At 44.3% G+C, this 20,418-nt stretch overlaps 1 protein-coding gene across 7 annotated transcripts in view; it reads right to left on the bottom strand.

The window, feature by feature from the left end:
• SFI1 (SFI1 centrin binding protein) overlaps window positions 1-20,418 on the bottom strand; it is a 30,046-nt gene that overhangs the window by 4,906 nt on the left and 4,722 nt on the right. For 4 of the 7 annotated variants that reach the window (XM_032705730.1, XM_032705732.1, XM_032705733.1 and 1 more), the window contains 27 exons: window positions 19,757-19,828; window positions 17,507-17,614; window positions 17,119-17,213; window positions 15,595-15,712; window positions 14,865-14,967; window positions 14,373-14,529; window positions 13,493-13,654; window positions 12,980-13,050; window positions 12,503-12,595; window positions 12,023-12,120; window positions 11,541-11,622; window positions 10,595-10,773; window positions 10,284-10,359; window positions 9,438-9,533; window positions 8,958-9,034; window positions 8,237-8,339; window positions 7,644-7,740; window positions 6,857-7,017; window positions 6,366-6,440; window positions 6,011-6,085; window positions 5,466-5,642; window positions 4,487-4,620; window positions 3,458-3,553; window positions 3,011-3,278; window positions 2,213-2,357; window positions 1,331-1,454; window positions 536-638 (listed from right to left, as the gene is read on the bottom strand). In XM_032705730.1, the coding sequence (XP_032561621.1) occupies window positions 536-638; window positions 1,331-1,454; window positions 2,213-2,357; window positions 3,011-3,278; window positions 3,458-3,553; window positions 4,487-4,620; window positions 5,466-5,642; window positions 6,011-6,085; window positions 6,366-6,440; window positions 6,857-7,017; window positions 7,644-7,740; window positions 8,237-8,339; window positions 8,958-9,034; window positions 9,438-9,533; window positions 10,284-10,359; window positions 10,595-10,773; window positions 11,541-11,622; window positions 12,023-12,120; window positions 12,503-12,595; window positions 12,980-13,050; window positions 13,493-13,654; window positions 14,373-14,529; window positions 14,865-14,967; window positions 15,595-15,712; window positions 17,119-17,213; window positions 17,507-17,614; window positions 19,757-19,828 (3,145 nt within the window). The remainder of the gene's footprint in view (window positions 1-535; window positions 639-1,330; window positions 1,455-2,212; window positions 2,358-3,010; window positions 3,279-3,457; window positions 3,554-4,486; window positions 4,621-5,465; window positions 5,643-6,010; window positions 6,086-6,365; window positions 6,441-6,856; window positions 7,018-7,643; window positions 7,741-8,236; window positions 8,340-8,957; window positions 9,035-9,437; window positions 9,534-10,283; window positions 10,360-10,594; window positions 10,774-11,540; window positions 11,623-12,022; window positions 12,121-12,502; window positions 12,596-12,979; window positions 13,051-13,492; window positions 13,655-14,372; window positions 14,530-14,864; window positions 14,968-15,594; window positions 15,713-17,118; window positions 17,214-17,506; window positions 17,615-19,756; window positions 19,829-20,418) is intronic. The other 3 variants (XM_032705734.1, XM_032705735.1, XM_032705736.1) reach the window with 3 other exon arrangements.

Raw genomic sequence — 20,418 nt, 5'->3', positions numbered from 1 at the left:
CTGCAAGGGAAGGCAAGAGCATGAGCTGTTTGTACAGCAAGGCAGCATTCAGTCCTTCTGACTGCTCTAGGATTTTTCTTCTTTTGTGTTATCCCACTTAGAAGCAGTTAAGGGACAGGATGTGTCCCTGGGGAACAGCTCGGTACTGGCTGTGGATTCAGAGGTACCAGAGCAGTCCCACACCTGGTGTATGAACCTGGGGACTCGGAGTAGTGCAGGTGCAGGCTGCACACAGGGAAACTGTCTTTGAGAGACTGCAGACAAAATTTCGAGATGGAATCTACGAAAGCCTGATCTGTAGCTTGGAAATAGCCTCAGAGAGGTCTGTTGGAGCTGGAGTTGCATTTCTGAACAAACAGGAAGAAGCATTCCCAGAGCCTGTTCTCATCAGCCCACTTCTGCCCACAAGTTTCCCTTCCCTTGGCATTTTACCAACAGCTTAGCACACAGTTCTTCACAGCTGCCATCAGCCTTTAGGCTGAGTGCAGAGCATAGTGATAATCACTTCTGTAGCTTCAGTTTGATTTGTACACACCTGGCCCAGCTCTTCCTGAACTCCTTGCACACCAGCTCGGGCTCCTGGTCCTGAGCTCAGTTCCAGCCACTGCTGCAGAATCTGTGCCTGCTGCTGACAGGACCTGATAAAATGGATTAGAAGGATTCTTACTCCAATTAAGAGCTCAACAGTCTAAGCCAACTTAGACTTGCAATTGATACTTGCAATAACACCCAATTTTTTGTCTCAAGCCTGTGAATAGTTAAAATCTTTCAAAAAAAGTGAAAAGAAAAAAGGATGCTGGAAAGTAGAGGAACCTGAAAACTGTTGTCTCCATGTCCTGGTCACTGACTTCCTCCTTTCCTGACAGTTAAATCCCCTCCAAGCCTCATTTTCTTTTGAGCAGTTTTGTAAATGTTTTCTTGTTCTAGTGGAGCAGTTATCAAATACCAGCCATATTTATTTTTTTTTAATTGACAGTTGGAAAAGCTCAGCCTTCATTCCTCTTGATAAAAGATCTAAAAGCTAAATTTCAGCTGCTCTGCCCAGTTAATTTATCCTGCCTTCAGATTACACCATGATACCTCTGACTTGCTTCTCAAAGACCTGCCAAAGGTATAATTAAACCACTTGCTGACTACAGAAGAAGTTATGCACATACTCCCTTTCACCTGGACTGAACTCAAAAGGAGAAAATAAAAATCTCTAGAACTTTTCTCTGTTCCATTCACAGTTCTACTGTGAACAGACTATTTTCAGGGTAGATGCATACAAATAGTGCAGCATTGAGTTGACAACACAAAGAAAGGCTGGCTAAAGGGCCTTTGAACATACTTGAGCTCCAGCTTCCTGCTGTAGTAGTACTGCATCTGCTGCTGGATGTGTCGGAGTTCAGCCTCCACCTTTCTCTGCAACACCATTTCTTCTCTGGAACTGTGCTCCCTCTCTTCCCCTTCAGCTGAATGGAAGATACAAGGCACAAGCAATGGTAGTAGAACAGACATCCACTGTTTCTTATCAAAGAAACAGGAAACATTTTGAATAGACAGGAAAAATTGAACCCTCCTGAGTCCTTCTCACATGGTTTGTTACCCTGTGACATGTACCTGTTCACCCAAAAGGTCAGGTACAGTGAGAGAGCAGTACAAGCTCTGAAGGCTCACTTTGAATACACACCAGATAAGAAATGCTCTAGTGAATGCTTTAGTACTACAAACACTGGTTTTGGCCTATTCAGGATTTAGTGGTTTATATCTAGTCTAGAAGTAATTAGGTAGTTAAAGTCTAGTCCTGCAGAACAGAAATTTCATGCCCTCATGTCTTTAAAAACACCCCAGTGAGAGGTGCTTGGACATCACCTGCCCCTGTTACACCCACACTGTCAGTACAGGGAGCTCTCAGAGAGCCTTACGGAGTGAACTCTTCCCTCCTGAAGCAAATTCTGCCCCAGCACCTGAACACATTCTTGCTAAAAGAAGCCAACCCTAAGCAGTTACCCCCCTTCAATCCCTAGAACAGGGCTTTAGCCCCCAGATTCAGCAGAATCCACACCACTATATTACCATCCCAAAAAGGAACACTGACACCCTTTCCCTCCTGATGCTGGCATACAAGACTGCCTTGTCTCCTGTCCATTTTGGGGAGTTCACTTGGAGTCTCATATAGATTAGAGAGGAGGATGTACAGTTGCTATACAGTTGGGATCTGAGGACCTACCTGCAGTTTGGTGACTCCACTGTCCCACCAAGTCTTCAGGTGACAGCAGATGTGGCTGCAAATTTGGTCGCAACTTCCCCACTGAGTTCTGTTGGGACTCCTGGGAATGGGCTCCTTTGTGACCACTCCCAGGCTGATCTCCTCTCTACAAGGTCAGAAGGATACTGGGTTTTTCCTCAAAGGGTTTTCTTGACTAAGCCCTACAAGTAGGATTCCCCTGACCTACTCCCACTCAGACAACCCCTGTAGTCACTCAGCCCCTCTCATACAGTGCCACAGAAGAAGCAGAGCTTAAAAAATGGGCTCTTTAATTTCTAGCATAGAGACATCACATCAATATTAACACTCCCATTCTGTGTGGAACAAGGGAGTTTAAAATGCAAGCACTGACTTGCAGGTAAACTGAATTCCAATTTTTTGAGCCTCTCAGACACAGCCTCTGCTCCTAAACTGAGTTATTCTTAAATCCCTGTAAATCTGGATGGCAAACTGTAACTGCTCTGAGCTCTGAAGGGGCAGGCCCTCAAGTCAGTTGCCAGGAAAAGATCTGGGTAGGAAGACCACCGGGAAAAAAGTCCTGAATTACAGTGCAACACACGTGGACTGCTTCAGACTGGGGATATACAGTTCTTGGGCATTCAGAGGCAGTGCATTTGGTCAGCTTTAAACATGACAGATTGAACAAGAACAGCTCAGCATCCAGCTGGGCAGCTCAGAAGAGCCACAGGAAAACACAGCAACAAGCTCCCGACAGCAGCCCAGTGCACACACTGATTGTTCCTTCAGCAGTGCACTCACCTTCTCTGATCCAGCTTTCATTTGGGGCATGAAAGAGGCAGGAGACCAGAGCTCTGGGCCCTGCCCAGCACGGGGCACATCTGCTGTCCACAGTGGGGGAGAGGGGAGAGCAGCATGTGGGAGAGAGGGAACAGGACAGGAATGAGCAGCACTGCCCGTCTGAGACAGGCATTTACAGGTGCTTTCCTCCAGGTGAGGTGTCTGCAGTAAGTTCCCACTCTGTGCAGAACATTTATTCACAGATTTTTGCTGAAAAGGCACCTCTGACCTGTAAAAGAAGGAGGATGAGGTCACTATACAGTGCAACCTGTTGGTCTTGTCCTTTGCAGTCAGTGGAAAAAAGGGAGAATCTTGTCATTCCCTTGCATACAGCTCCCCAGGCAGCTGTCTCACTATGCCCACTGTAAGTCACCCTCTTTTCTTTACTTTTAAAAATAGATTCTCTACCTAGCAAAAGGAGGTCCCAGCAGTTCCTTGCTTTCTAGAGACTCCAGAAGGAAGTCAGGCCTCCGTGGTGGTAACCTGGCTCGTTGAATACCACTTCTGAAAAGAAAAACAGAATAATGCCCCAGATTCAGGATTATTTTAAATTGGCATAAGCTGATATTGCAGCTAAAGAAACAGTCCTGTTTCATCATTCATACCTGCTCTGCAACATTCCCCTTGCACACAATAGCAATTCCTACAGACTAAATTTCCACCTGTATTAATGTGACAATCTGGTTCACCATGTGAATGGTTGTGCCAACACAGGGAGTGGTGGAAGGGACACAACTAAACAGGGCAGAAACACTTCTTTTGGCAGCACATACAAGCTTAAAGCAATGTGAAGTTACCATATTATTTCTCTGTAGGGCTCCTGTCCTGGACTGAGAAGCTTCATGGAAGATTATTACTTGCAATTGCCCCGTGATCAGTAGGATTTTTTTTAAGGAAAAGCTTCCCCAGGGAAAAGAAAGGGGCAAGATGAGAGTTCAGCTTCTGTAGAGCCAGGATCTCGATGTTTATGATTTCATCAGAGCTTATACATGGCTTCAGTGACAGCTCTAGGTGACTTGGGCAAGATAAGCAATCCTGATGGCCAAAGGCCCACAACAGATATCTTTCAAATGTTCCTCTGTGTAACTGTTCCTATGACAAATAACCAACACTCCTGAATTCAGTTGTATCTTAAGAAACGCATAGTGAAGGTCTATAGCTGAGCTGATTCTACCTGTTGCTGATATGCAAATATAAAGTCACAAATTCCTTCATTATGTGTGGGCTGATGTTTGCATTTCACAGCAGCTCCTGTGTAATTACACCACCAGTCATATAATGCAGGGTCAGAGAAAGAGTTAAGGAGAGTGCATGAAACTAAGTCATCAGTCTGAAAACTTGTAAACACAAAAATGAGACACACTTAGATGGACCACATATATGCAAAGCTACACATATGCCAGAGAAATGGGGGAGGAACTAGAAGTTTACACTCACAGATCACTGAGAACTGAGCCCCCATCAGCAGGGTGCAGTGGTAGATGTCTGCATTTTGAAGGCCATGGCTCTTCCTCTGCTGAATGTCCTCTTGTCTCAGGACTAACATCAGGCCTCCCAAATGTCACCTGCTTCTTCAGAGGTGGCAGAAAAGAAAAAGGTTTATTTAATTTCTTGGAGAGAGCCTTCTGTTTCCACAGCATGGAACAGCAGTACACGGAGTGGGGAGGGTTGTGGGCTGCCTGCCAACACAGAGAACAGCAGAGATCTGGTGGCTCAAAGCAGGAGCAAGACCACATCCCCCAGAGAGAAGGACACTGCAGAAGGAACTGAGATTTCTGATGACCTCACAGCCATAGCAGCTAAATTAAGAGGTTCCTGTGGTAACATTTGGGCAAGAACAACTGGGTACTTCTGCAGCAAGGAAAGCTGCACATTACAGCAAATGGAACAACTGGTGTCTTGGAAATCTGGAATAGAGCTGGGAAGGCTGCCCAGAAGCAGGAAGAGAGCAATCAATACAGGCATCCCTATCTTCCTTTTCACAGACAGGGCTGGGCTCATATTCAAAGGCAGAAGTGACATAAACCCACATTTGAAAGTACAAGCAGAGCTAAAGCTAACACAGAATCAGATGCAGCCTCTAATGCTTCATTCTGGCACAGAATTTAGAGACCAGACCCTAGTCACATGCAGAGGTTTCATCCAGGAATATTGTCTATGGCAGGACTTGGTCAGTTTTGAAATTGTTCCATTAAGAAAGGTTCCCAATTAGCAACATGAGTGTCAAGTGCTCCAGTCTCAGCTGAATGAAATGCTTTGCACCACGGGCAAAAGTGTATATAGGATCCAAACAACAGCTGGGATGTGGGGCTCCAAGATACAGACATGCACACACACACAAACACATCCCCACACAGAGCAGAGACCAGAGCAGCCCAGTTCTGGATGTATCTGAGCAAACACTTCTCTCTTTCACCTTCAGCTGGTGCTGAGCATGGAGCTGATCCTCCAACTGTTTCATGCCACTGGGGTTTCTCAAGGCCCAGATTCCACCTTCTCTCAGAAAACTCGTGTGGTGAACTCCTGTGCCTTTTTCATTGACATCTTTCTTCTCCTGTTGCTCCTTGGCAAATGTGAGCCAAGCATCAAATACCTACAACAGGAACAAGAGAGAGCTGGGAGTGTTACACACGGATTCCAGGCCAGGGACTCCCCCTGCAGACAGGAACACTCTCCCTTCCACAGGATAGGAATTGACAGAGCTACAGCAACAGGACACTGCCACAAGGACAAAGGGACAGGGATTTAAGTCAGGCTGAGGCTGGATGGGGTAAAACACATGTACATTTTTTAATTGGCTAAGACAATTTAAGGACAGTTTTCCAGCATCCCAAAATAACGTACAGCACCCCAAAGATGACAGGAAGCAGATACTCAGTGTGCACTGTGCTGACTGCAGTCAGACCTGCCCCTGAGCTGCACATCTGTAACCTCACTGCCCCTGCCCCACAAACCCCTCACCTTCCGCTGCACCGACAGGGACCAGTGCCACAGTGCCTGCACTGTCTGCTGCTTTTCCCGTTGTTGCTGCAACAGCTGTCAGGGGAAAAAAGATGCACAGCAACCAGGTTAGGAGTTCACACACCCCACACCAGCCAAAGCATCAACCAAAGAGGAAATGCTGGCAGAGCCAGAGCAGAAAAACCTACTCAGTTCACCCAGTCTATGGCAAGGTGTGTCTCTGCTAGTAGAACCAAAAAATCCTGAAAATGCTTAAATAATTTTTTTTTGGTCCTTGTGTAAACAGAACGTGATGGAGAAGAATGGATAAGGATTAGAAAGGAGCTAGGGATCTCCCCAGGGGAAAATTCCTTACCCGTGCCTTCCAGCAAGAGAAGGAAGCAGAGCAAAGTCTGTGAGTCATTAGCTGATCTCCCCGTCTCTGCAGCAGCTGTAAGGCAACCAAAACAGTGAGTCACTTGCAGGCAAACCTCATTTATCTGAGCCAAATGCTACTAGAGCAGAACAGCTACCAAACAGGCTTTATCAGCCTCCCTTTGTTCTGCTGAGGTCACCCTCAACACCCACATGCCCTACAGTGTAACCCCATTTGCAGGTATCTGAGTCCAGCCAGGATTGGATTCACAGTAAATGTCCCACCCATGGCAAGCTCAGCTTGTCATCTCTTGTTAAGTCTGTTACTTCTATCGTTTCTTCAGGCAAGGCACAGGCATGTTCCTTCCTCCTCAGCACATAAGGCTGTCATGCTCCTCCTCAGCCAAGACTGTCATTCCCTTCTCCAGGGCACATGGCTGCTCCTCCACACGTCACTTCCCACAGGCTGGGGAGGTTGCTGATCCTTCTCACCGTTTTCTCAAGGCACTGCTGATGATAATTTTTCCATTTCCCCAGGTACTTGTGGAGCAGGTGCTGCTGGTGATGCTGTACTGCCCTGTGGTGCTGAGCCCTCAGCATCAGACATTCCCTCATTAATTCCTTCCAGTGAAGAAACAGGGTCTGTAAACGCACTGTTAGGAGAAGATAAATTAACTCATGTACCAAAAGGAGACTATTAATTTCAGAGTATCAAGTGATCAGCTGCTCTTCCAGACTGTTTCAGCAATGCTCAACATGGACAATACTCAGCACTGACAGTATTCACTGTAAGGAATAATTGTGAAACACTTCAGGTAACAGACAGTGAGCAGTGACTTGTAAGTCCTCCCTGCTGCCACTTACATTCTTTGTAAGCTTTGGGAAATCATTTGCCCTCTGTGCTTCAGAGTCCTCATGTCAAGAATGTGGTTGGTACCAAGAAAATGCTTGCAGAGTTTGAGGGCCTTGATGCAGTAATATTGCACTGCCCTCAAAACAGATGTCTGAGCTTCTCAAAATTAGTAATGGAAAATTGCTTTGAGGAAGGAAGTGTTACCATCCCTTATACAGACAAGGAACCAACAGAGAGGCAAAAGCCACACAAGCTGCCTTCAGCAGATCACTGGAGTCCCAGGTCATTCTCCATTCTCTGGGGATGACCTTTGTAAGCTAACAGACCATCCAGTCACTTCATCTGCACAGATGACACAACAGACTGACCTTGGCCCGTACACAGATAACAAGGTCTTTTGAGAGATCAATATCTCCATCAGCTCACCTGTATCCAGGTGTTTTCTGGCCTCCATCACAGCTGTCACCTTCTCCTGGCGGTGACGTGCTCGCAGCCAGGCCGTGTGTCTCCACTGCAGCAACACCTAAACACAGCATGCAAACAGGGCATGGGACACAGCCTGGCACTGCAATGGAAGGGGAAGCAAAATACTCCCCATTGTTGCCAACAGAACCATTTTCATCTCATTTTTCACATAAGGCTCAGCAAGACAGTGAAAATTTCCCACAAATTAAACATAGCAGTATTTCAGAGGGTCCCCCTGGCATTTTTCAAGGCTTTCTTCTTTTCCATCCACCCACCCTCCTGTTCCATCTCACCAGTATTGCTATGCTACATCATAATACTGTTTTTCCCTTCCTGCTAAAATATGAGGAGAAAGAAAGGAAGAGGAAAAACCACGGGCTCACTTAGACAAGTTTCAGAGACACCTGTAAAAACAAGACGAGGCTCTCAGTTTTCAGGCCTTTCTTAGTAGTGACTCTCAGATTAAGTTTTTGGTTGTTCTACTTGCATTACCTGACCCCTGCCCTGAACCAGCACCTGTACTGACCCCTTGGCAGCTGCTGTGCACACCCTACCTTCAACAGGACTGCCCTCCTGTAGTGCTCATCTGCCCGAGCAGTTGCCTTGGCTTCATGTATAAGAACAAGGGCATTTTCTCTCCATGTACACAGAAGCTGCCTGAAGGCAAAAATACACAAAAAATGTAAAACCAAACAAAACCCATTAAGAACGATTCTCACTTGTTTATTTGGCACCTTCCTACTCACAAGGGAACCCAAAACCAGCTGCCTCCATAAACTCAGTCATGCAAATCACCTTCTGCCTGTTCAGATCTCTGCTGAAGAGAAGGCAGTGCAAAACAGAACACTGAAATCCAGAGCCAGTCAGGCTCTGCAAGTGACTCAAGTTGTATAGCATTAAGACAAGTAAGGTAATTAAAACTAAAGTAACTACAGCCTACGCAGTGTGGTAATATCTTTAATCACTCTCCTCGCTGTAATGGAAGGCAGCTTCTACATCTTCTACACCATAACAGAACTCATGCACAGCAGGGAACAATATAGTTTGTTGCCTGCTGAATCCCACAGGACTAAACAGAGATTTAAAAAAAAGTCCAAGCAAACAGGAAGAGGTTGATTTCTTTTAACTGGATGACCTGCATGGAAATACTAACGAATGGCAGAGTCAACTCCCAGCACTGAACACTCAAAAAGTTACAAAGGTGGCAGTGAAAGAAAGTAATGAATTTGCCTGCAGTGCAGTCCCTCCTCTCACACTGCCCAAGGAAAGGCTCACCCCAGCAGCAGTCTGGTGTGCTCTTCCTCCTTTTCAGCTACTCGGTACAGAACACTCCGTACCTTTTGTTGGTAACTCTGCAAAAAAAAAAAAAAAGCATTGAGAGGTAAATTTCCCTCAGCTGTTAACACCTCTGAGGAGAGGAAACATCTAGAATGTCCAAGTAGCAGCTCAGGAGAGTAACAGTGGGAAAAAAAATGCTTAGAGTCACTGAAATCAAATGCTGCTTTTCTGTGACAAGCAGTCAACGCACCCCAGTTACTGCTACCTACAATATACCCTCCATCAAAGCCACGAGATTACACTGGTTATGCTCCACAAAGCAGTGCTAGAGCTTATACAGCCCTAACTACAGCAGCCTGCATTCTACCTTGCACACTTGGTGCCTGGAGTGAAGCAGTGTGGCAGCTCTTCAGCTCTCACTGGAACACTTAAGCCCACCCAGACAAGTGCCTCACAGAAAAGGACATCCCCTCCTACCTTCCAGGCTGCCAAGGTCTTGCCCAGCAACGTCTGCCGATAGTGCAGATCTGCTCGCACCAACTTCCTCCATTTCTCACGCTGATGTCCCACATACTGCAAGGAGGGAGGGGAAAGAACTCAAAAAATACATAGACATGAAGGAGGGAAAACAGGTAGTGACAGAGAGAAGAGAGAAAAGTGCCATTCCCAGTCTCAGGGGAAACAACAATTCTTTATCTTGTTCTAACAGGTTTTCACTCAAATTGATGCTGCACTCTGCTATTCCTCCAAAAGGTCTAGCTGAGGTGGTTTTTCTTCCTGCCCTTTGTAGGAATCCTCTTGAAGACTGATTCAATTCACTCAAGTTAACAGGTCTGCACCAACATACAAGTGCCAACTGTAACATTTCTCATAGATTCTCACAACATGCTGTTTGGCACACCTGGTACAACTCATCATGGTAAGGAAAAGGCCCAGCATAAAAGTACCCTGTGACAGGGTCTGCTACAACCTGCACAAAACTACAGGCCTGGCTGCAAACTTCTAACTTAAAGTTTTGAGAAGGATACACACAGTACTGGGTAGGGACAATTTCATCACCTGACTCTGGTTACATTCTCAGGTGCATCTAAACTATAATCCCATTCTCACCATATCTAAACACATGAACAAGTAGACAAAGAGCTCCCTCCCTTCCCTCTACTGTTCCACCCACACTGAACTAGTTTTACCCACCTGGAAAGCGAGGAGAGCTTAGGAATGACTAGTGTTTAAAATAAACAATTTAATTTCTAGCCATATGGGTACAAGCAATCTGAACATAATAAAGAGTTTAAGCTCTTCCCCCTCTCTTAACTTTCTCACCTCCCTCCACTTGTTCCAAGTCTTCTGCAGACACTTTGAACAGTGAAATCTTAAGGCTTGCACCTCCCTGAGCCTCCTGTAAGAAAAATAATTATTTCTCCTACAATGCAATCCATGTTACTGAATCCTTCTAGCATAGACTTCAGTCCACCTTTGTTATTTTCAGTAAGTCATTTACTGAAACACAAACTAGCAGACTGCCAAGCACAAATAAGGAGTCAGCATCATCATGAATTAAATGCTGTTTGTCCTCAGTAGGCCACCACAGGGCCAATTCAAATCACTTTCCCTTCTTAAAAAAATCTCCTTACTCTGTTTTTCTCTCCTGAGTACTTTGCTTCCAGAGACAGAAGGCCTTCAGCTTCAGGAAGTTACTGTAGTGATCTCTGGCACGAACTAAGGCCTCCTGCTCCTCCAAACTTGCCGCTGCTCTTCTGCGCCAGGAGCGCCAGAAACAGTGCAACAGTTGCCTTTCAAAATGAAGCACAGCCTAAGGTGGAAGGAAGGTGGCAACGAATACATGACACAGGACACTTACAAACAGAAGATAATCCTTAAAGATGACATGCACAGAACTGTCCAATGCTGTTTTCCTCTCCTCAGGCTGAACAGCAGTGGACACACCACCAAAGGCCCTTTGCTGTGAGGTTATTTAACATGTTCTACAGGTCCCTGTGTGCATGTGGAGGGATGAACTGTCACCAGAAACAGCAGAGTAAAGATGGAAAAACTACAAACTGGTAAGTAGCATGTGAAGGGCTCCCAAGAACTGATAAGCCCCAGAAACCAGTTGTGTTGAATTCACAAGAGCTGATAATCTCCCACCACCAAGAGCCAGCCATATCTGCACAAGAACACCCACACTACCAAAAACTTGGAGTTGTGTAACAGACCACATAAAAGGAGGCAGTGGCTGCTACATAAAAAGATTCCAGGATTACATACATACACACATCTTAGGAAATGAAGGACTCCTTAAGGAACTTTATGGACACCTATCTAGAAGCAACTAATTTGTCAGCACAACCCTGGACTTCTTAAATAGGCTGGGGTTGGTCCTTTAATTACTATTATCGTTTCAATGAAGTAACTATGAAAATGACAGTGTGAGAGTTTCCCCTGACTTGATCTCCCACCAGGGAACAGGGAATTTACAACATCCAAGTCCATCTCATGCTAATTCATGTTCACAGACAGTGACTAAAGAATCACCCCCTCCATTTTCTAAGCAAGGTCAGGTAAGAGAGTTACATTTACCCTCTCCTCCCCCATTCGATCCTCCTGCAACTTGTTGGCCTTCAGCAGCCACGTGTCAAACACCCATCTCATCAACACCCTCCTGCAGGCAAAAAGGGAGAATGTCAGCACAGGAGAGAATTCCTTCAGAAAAACACACTGATTTCATGGCAGTCAAACAGCCAATTCACCTACAGCTTACACAGTTACTTGCTTTTTCAAATCATGCAAGCCTTCTTTAGAAATCAGGCAGCAGATAGATCATTACTCTGATACAGTCCAGCTCTTAAACCCAAACAAGCCTCAGAGTTCATCTTAACAAATCTCCTTCTCACATTCCACAGAGAAGCAGGAGATGTAAATTGTTCATTACTCATAGAAAATATCAGAGCAATTGGCATCAAGATGGTCATGCTCACAAAGTATTACCAGACCTTAAAAGAGAAGCAAAGGCCCACAAATTCCACATTTGTACAAGTTTATATTGACATTTCTCTGCCTACCTATAACGGACATGAGCCACTAATGTCAAGGCCTGCTGCTGTTCTTCCTCCTTCTCTTCCAAACGGGACTTCCAACGGTTCCAGAACTTCTGCAGCACCTGAAATAAAACAAGACAGATGAAAAAAAAACAAACATAGAGATCAAGTGAGGAGAAGAACGCAGAGAACTAAATTATTAAAGTTCTACTGAAATTGCATACTGCACTGGTTGCCTCCTGCACTGCTTCACATACCAAACCTGTTCAATAACCTGCTATGAATTTTTCTGGTAAAAGAAAAAAAATCACCATAAACGTAAGGAAACTGAAAACTAAATTAACGTATCTAAGAGTGGCAGCTGACTCACACAGGAGATTTTCTGTGCTTATCAGTATTTAGGAACAAAGCCACTGCTGTAATAAAAAAGTACTTTGTAGGTGAAAGTGGAAGCCAATAGGCCAGCTCAAGAAACACTAACACAAGAACAAGAGTCAAACTCACTGTAACTTGGTGCTGACGGTGTGACAGATTTTTTCTCATTCTCTGAAGACGAGTGTTCACAACATTCTGCCAAAGACCCTTAAAGCCAAGTTTCTGTAACAATAAGAAACATACACAACTTTTATGTAATCCAAATCAGGGAAGTTTAGAGCTGGCTGCTCCTTACAGACAATGCATGTTTGATGCTATTCCTTGCAATAGCCAGGATTCACGAACTTGTCATCAAAGCAAGGCATTCATTTCCTCTCACAAACTGTCACTTCTCCAGCTTCCCAAGTGGAATAATAATTGTTCCAGAGAGCAGCACGGTTTCCCCATTCTTATTCAACTGCCAGATTCCAGAACAGTTAAAATTTAGAAACCTGATGTCCAATCCAAACTCTCTATGGCATCTCCCACTGAACACCCACACCACTGTCAGCATTACAGGGACACTCCCCACAGCTCCTTCCACCTGCCACATGACAGTGCTCTTACCAACAGGTGATGTCTGTAGTGCTCTTCAGCCAGCTCACACTGCCGAGACTCCTCCACACGCAGCACAACATCTGCCACTGAGTTAAAGCATCTTTTACACAGAGACATCCGTCCCAATACACACACAACCTTCTCCCACAGAGGGGCACTACATCTCCATCTAAATGACCTGCAATATTTGAATTTCCAGCACTGTTATCAGCAGAAGTTTTGACTAAAGTCAGGGTTTTTTTAGATTTTGATGGCTTATCACAACAGATTTCTGATTCACTGTTAAGGAATTCCTCCACAACCATAAATTATCTTCTGCAGGCTCTTAGGTGTCAACATGCTAACATCCAGTAATTGCACAAGGTTAATTAATTGTTAGTATGGCATTACACATCTTTCTAATGATAACATGCTTGTTGTCACCCACACTGCTGCACAACATTCCTGCTTATTAACTGGATCTTTCCCCCGCGGGAATGCTTTTAACCTGTCTGTGCTAGAGAGTAAATACAGATGGGATACACTGCTTCCAGTGTGCAAAGACTCTCCATAAGGCAATCCTTGCTGCTTGTTTTTCCAAGTCCCTTTGGTGAGCATGAATTCTTCTCTTGCACTCCAACAACAGCCGCCAGTCGGAGAAACAGCGCCGGAGTGTCCGGCTCCGGTGGAGCTCCTGGGCCAGCTCTGGAAAACAATCACAAAATACTCCTGCTCTTTTGTGTCAGGTGAGATCACGGCATCTAAGCCACTGGTTCTGAAGTGACAGGAGCTCTAACACTGAAAAATGGTGGCAAGAATTCCCATTAACACTCAGCTATGGATTATATTCCTCCTATTGATCACAAAGGCAGTTTTAAGGCAGTGACCTACTGTACTGACTTAAGAAGGGCAAGTTAAGACACTGTGTCACTTGTGCAACACACACAAGCTTGGTCACATTTCAGTATACTCCTAGCACTAGTTCCTAGTTATCCAAGCTGGATTCTTTTCCACTGCCACCAATCAAAAGGCAATTCACACAAATATCTGAACTCATTCCAGTGACTTCAAGGAAAGAAGCAAAAGAACTGGTGTAATATAACCTTTACCATCCTGCATGAGTTGAGATTTGACTGCTCAAAGTCCTGAATACATCCTTCTTACAGATATCCTAGTTAGAATATAATAGACAATGTGCAAGTTTTCATCAAGGGAACAGTAAAGCATTTTCTCTTAAATCACATGGAAAGCAGGTGATCTTCCCTGCAGTTCAGTGTGTGACCTCAGCCAGCCTGTCACAGTGTGCAGCCCAAGCTGCATCTCATCAGCTGTTGGGCAGAGACACTGCAGTGTCTCCTAGAACAGAAAAACCCATCACTGTGCCCTAAGCAAAGGGGCTGAGCCCTGTTCTGTCCTCACTCACCATTCTGACGTTTCTTTACTCTGTGGAGGTTTAAGTATCCCAGCCACGCTCCCAGGCACCTCCTCAATTCCCAGTGCCGATGGTGAGTGACTGCCCTGGTCTCCTTCTGCTTCTCATTCTGGCTGTACAAATACAGCTCTCGCCACTGCAACCAAGCCTGACAGAAGAATGGAGGGAGGGCAGTAAGGAGAAAAAACAGACAAGATTAGGGAACTAGAACAAAGAAGAGAAGAGGAAGAACACAGAGGCAATAGGAAATTCCATGCAAGTTCTGAAGGTGAAAACCATGAGCAATGAACTTGCAACCTGAACTTGCCCAGATGCAGCTTCATTCCATTTGCTCACATCCTGATATGCCACTCCACCACAAGTACCACAATTTGCAAAGTAAATTAATACAAGGCCTAATTTTTATTCATCTTCAACATTTTCACACGTGTGCAACTTAAACATTAAAAACATTCAGCAGTAGCTGAAGCTCCTGGGACTTACTCGAAATTGCAGGCTCTGGGCCCAGTGCTGCAGAGCCAAAATATTCATTTGATGTCCAGTGCATTTCTGGTAGTGTTGTCTTCTCCACACTGCCCATGAAACGCTGCCAAAACAATGTTACAGACATGTTCAAACACAGGTGCCATAATTCTGTGCAAGGAATCACCTTCTTCTCACTGGAAAAAGGTATGAAAAACAACCTTTTCATAGACTCAAAGAACAACGTGGATTGGAAGGGATCCTAAAGATCATCTCATTCCAACCCCCTACCATGGGCAGGGACACTTTCCACTAGACCAGGTTGCTCCAAGCCCTGTCCAACCTGGCCTGGAACACTTCCAGGGATAGGGCAGACACAGCTTCTCTGGGCAACCTGTGCCAGGATCTCACCACCCTCATGTTAAAGAGTTTTTCCTTAATATCCAATCTAGATCTACCTTGTTCAGCTTAAAGCCATTCCCCATTGTCCTCTCACTGCATGCCTTTGCAAAAAGTCCCTCTCCAGCCTTCCTGTAGGCTCCTGTTGGGTATTGGAAGGCTGCTTAAGGTCTCTTAAATTCAGTCTGTGAGTGTGCCAGAACTCACACACACCAAAAAGAAAAATAAAATAATTAAAAAAAAATAAATTCGAAGATGGAACAAAGTCACTGCAGGAAAAGGTAACAGAACCCAGGTAAAAGCCACGGCCTCATGGTCAGTGCCTCTCTGCCCATTTCCACCCCATCCTTACCGCAGACAGCTTCTTTCCCTGAATGCCAGTGCCACAGACTGCATCCCACGTTTTGTCCTTTGAACATCAACATAAACCAGCCAGCACTGCCAGGTCCTGAGCAACTTTTGCTTCTTTGCTGTGCACAATAAAAAAAAAAAAAGACAGCACCTTAAGTTCACGCAGGAATCTGGCACGTTTGAACCACTGTCCCTGACTCCTGTCCCCTCAACCTGCAGGGACACCTCGTGGGAAGCCGTGAAATGACAGGGAAGCTCATCCAGGGTGAGGGTGTCACACTGCCCAGCCCCAGAATCGCTGACAGCACCATCCATGCCACCAGTTCAGAGCAGCGTGAACATCAGACAATGGCATTGCTTTGTCTTCAGAGCTTACAGGGTATATAATGTATGACAATACTCACTAATGACCTTAGTGGGTAAGAATTACAGGATTTTCTTTGGTTCGTTTTCAAAAAAAAAGTAGTTCATCAGGTTCATCAGTAGCTTTTCAGGAGTTATTGTCTAGTACAAGCAGAGAAATCAACCAGAAACAAGCCAAGTTTATTTAGGAGGCTGGTCATGCAGCTAAAAACAGAAGTGGTGTCACAAATTCCAGTTTACCACTTTATGCAGTGTGCTGCATTTTCTCCTCACAGCAGGCTGGCTGGTCAGAACTGACACTATTGAAGCAAAGTTGTCAGAAGAAAACATCATTGATTCTATGTCCCTTCACACTTACACATAAAAAACCCCAAACTTTTTTTTAAGATTTCCTTGTGAATCAAACATTTAACCTACCTTAAACCAGGGCACGGTTTTCTATGACTAAGTAACACACAGCTTCTGCTGTAAATACTCTGGCCTCACTCAGTGAGAAAGGAAGTCTAAATGGCCTGTCAGTTTGTGTCCAAAGGTGCCAGGCTCTGGGATAGTCTGAGGCTACATTCATGTGCAAGGAGAGCAGTTAACTTATTTTCAAATCAGCTCAGAACAAAACCATTGCAACCAGTACAGACAGCTCCAAGACAAATCCATTGCAGAGCAAAGAATCTAAACAATAAGACCAGAAGCACTTCAAAAGCTTGGTCTTCTCTTCAGTTGTAAGACACAGGTTGGAAGGAACAGTGAATTCAGGTAAAATGAGTGCAGTTAATACCACAGGGAATTATTATCTAATGGCTGTAGCCACAGTCGATAGAGAATTCCAGTAATATGTTCTATCAAAAAATATCTATTTGAACACACATTAAGTTTAAAAAAAACCAAACAGATGAAAAAAACCCACCAAACCACCCCCTCAAAAACAAACACTGCAATCCAGAGCAGATGGAGAGGCCCTTAAGCTTATCCAGTGGCATCCCTAAATAACTCTGTAGCTGCACCACAGTGCCTCACATGGAATCCCCCTGCCAGATCCAGCCATCTGCTCCTGGAAGCACTGCCCTGCCAGGGCCTGGGGGAGCACAGGGGACAGAGATTCTGGGGGAATGTTCCCCTTGAAAACTCCCATCTCACTATGCCCAGTTACCATCACTTCACTTACCATGAGACTCTGCAACACAGTGTTTGTTCCTCTCTCCTTGCTGCTGGCACACATAGGCTCTCCAGGCCTTGAGTATCCAACTACAGAGGAAATGCCTGAAAAAGGAGAACAGTGCCATTTGGTGAAACAGCCACCAATGTCTACAGGTAGGATTCTTTCAAGTTCAGTTGCACTCTAAAGATATGCTGAAAAGGGAATTTTGACTTCATCCTAAGACAACAGCAACAAAAAAGGCAGGGTGAGAAAAATGTGACATAAGCAATGAAGACATTGCTCTTGGTCTGGAGGTACCAGGGCTGTAACTTGCTTACTGGTATTAATAATTCCTTCAGAACCCAAGGAAAATTTCTCACACACACATCCCCCAAAGGGAAGTCATTTCACAAACCTGTAGTGGTTCTCTGCTCTGAGGCTGAGCTTCCTCTCTCTGCAAACTGTCCACCACTCCTTCCACTGGCCAAAAGTTTTTTGAAGAATCTTCTGGTCATGAAAGGATCTAAACAGTTGAAAGATTTGGACGTGGGAAACTTCACACAGGTTTCCAGAGTGACCACAAATCACTTTTAATGAAGATTACAGTACCTCTTCTCCAGCCTTGCCTGGTTAGCCTAACAACACCTAACTGCACTTAAAACCACTACCCCACTATGACACTTTATTCCAAGACTCTGTGAATATGACAAGAATCAATCAGTTTACTGACTGCAAACACTTCACATAAAGGCAAGGAATAAGACAGATGTTCCTAACTTGCAAAATATCCGAGGGCCAGTTGACTTCAGACACATGAATAACTTGCATATTTTATCCCCAGTTCAGTGTTTTACTCAAACAACCAGGATAGTTAATAACAATACATGTATTTTCCTTGGTAGTTTTGCTCTTTGCTATTTTAACACAAAATATTTTACGTATAGAAACAGATGCAAAACTTAAATCAGATTTTATAATGCTTTGATGTTTCCATTGTGTTTCAGAAACAGCAAATTTTAAATCTTCCCAAAGAACACTTAAATAGGCTCAGGAGCTCCTTCAGCCAGTTGCACATCACCTGTGCCAAAAATGAAGCTGTTCATCTGTTCATGTACCTGCTCCTCCCAGTGGATGCTGAGCCATGCTCAAAATGCATTCACAAGTTACATATGACCTTCAAATTCTTTAACTTCAGCAGAACAGTCTCTGCTTTTATACCCTGGTTTAATTACCACATTTGGCTAGGTAAGAAGTGATGGCACATTTCAGCTGAATTGTGAACAACTAAAAATTCAAATATGGCAAGATCTGCATGCAGGAATCGGGATTTTGCTCACCTAACTAAAAATAATGGTCATAATCTAATATTCCAACACTTTTCCATGTGGTCAAGATGACCTGAGCAGCAACCTAAGAACATAAAATCTCATCAACTGGAGTATGAATCCTTTCAAAATATTTCTCACCTCTTTGTATTTCTGATGGAGAGAAGGTAAACAGAAAGAACCATGAAAACACACAAGCTAACAAACAAAAAGCACACAAGCCCAGCCTGACACTTTTGATCTTAACTATCCCACCAGCTCCATGAAATTGGTCACGTCTTTAATAACAGCAGGATTAGGCCCAGAATACCAAGAGGTCCCTTGGTGAACACATATCAATCCTCTCCCAAGGTGCAATTCACAGCCACCTACCCCAAGCCAAGCTGCTAAGTCATTCCAAACACTCAAGCAGAAAAGGGAAAAAAAAAAAAAAAAAAAGAAAGAAAGAAGAAATGAGCTATGTTATTTTTTTGGACTTGGTGCATTAACAAACAGAACATTGCAAATAAAAGCTGTGGAGAACTAGGGATTTCTAAATCTAAAAAGGCAATTAATTGTTGCTTATGTTCCTTGATGATCTTTGTAAAATGTATTTCCACTTCTAAAAAAAGAAATCAAATAATCATTGTCCTGAATTTATAGGCAGCCAAAGTACTGCCAGTGCAGTAGATGGGACATCAAGGATGGTGAGGTTCACAGGGCAACTTCCATTTACCAACTAAGGCAAAGCTAGAATATATTTGATACAGTGTAATGAAACTGAATCACTAAGGGCCTGATCTTATTCCAAATGCAGCAAAGGCAGCTCTTCCCACTGGGAATTGCTCCAGTTCCCAAGGGTGTGGTCAAGCAAGAATGAACATGCAAATTGAAGCAAGGCAAGAAAAGTGTTGGGTTTCAGCAGCTCACACAACACCAACAACAGAAAGGGATTATCTGCCACAGGTATTTCCAAGTCAGCCAGGCACCAAACATGCACATCAAGAACAGTGCAAACAGTAAAATGAACTGAATTTTCAGATCTCTCTCATCATACCTTTGAGAAATGGTCAAATTTAAAGCAGGAATCACAAATCATACCCCATTAGTTATATGCACATACAGTTCAACTTCATTGAGACACCACAATTCCTATGAATTCAGTTAGTAAAGTTTTACCATGATTGTTAAAGGAAAAAGCAAGAGCAAGAAGGGTTCTTAAAGGAAACCTTCAAGTGATCTCCAACTACATCCAGATACTTTCTTGGCAGGCAGAACTCTCTTAGCCCAATGCTTTACCAGTAAGCCATTAAATAAAAAAAGAAAAGAAACCCACCCTTGAGTTCTGTAATTTTATCTACCTGGCTTTGGAAGGGAGAACTTGTCCAAATGTCATTTTTGCCCACAGATAGAAGAATTTCCTTGCTAGATGTCTGGAATATAAGGAAAGGTTAGTTGCCTTTGTACTCCTCCTCTGCAAATTCCCAGGCAGTAGTAAAAATAAGAACTTTTATTTTAGTTTCAGTAATAAAACTAAGGGTTTGGTTTTCAGAGATGATATCTGTAACAGAAAAATTCATCAGGCATAAACAGAGGCCCAGGTATCATTGCAAGGCTTTATATGGGACATACTTTAGGAAAGCTCAGTAGCCAAAACGTTTTCCACTTACAGCCAGTGGCACCACTGAGCAGGGTGCTGGCTAACCGTGATTTAGAAGCGGTAACATCACTCTTTCTCTCAAAGTCAACCAGCTGAGTCCAGAATACTTGAGCCAGTTTAATGTTTAGCTCTGCCTGCAACCACATCTTTCTTGTTCCCACCTCCCCCACAGCAGCTCTGCTTCTCCCAGCCCCTCTCAGCTCACTAATGCCTTGCTGTGACACTGTAACCTTCCCTCCTTTTCTTTCCGGTGGATTTAAGAGTTAATTGGCACACGGAGGGCCCCAATAAGCACCAAAGGCCTCACACGTTAATTAAAGCACAGCCGTGCACGGGGCCTCTCTCTTTCAGCAGGTCTGAGCT

Source organism: Chiroxiphia lanceolata, chromosome 18 (genome assembly GCF_009829145.1).
Source record: "Chiroxiphia lanceolata isolate bChiLan1 chromosome 18, bChiLan1.pri, whole genome shotgun sequence".
Taxonomy (NCBI): domain Eukaryota; kingdom Metazoa; phylum Chordata; class Aves; order Passeriformes; family Pipridae; genus Chiroxiphia; species Chiroxiphia lanceolata.
This window is presented reverse-complemented; position numbering and strand designations above follow the sequence as displayed.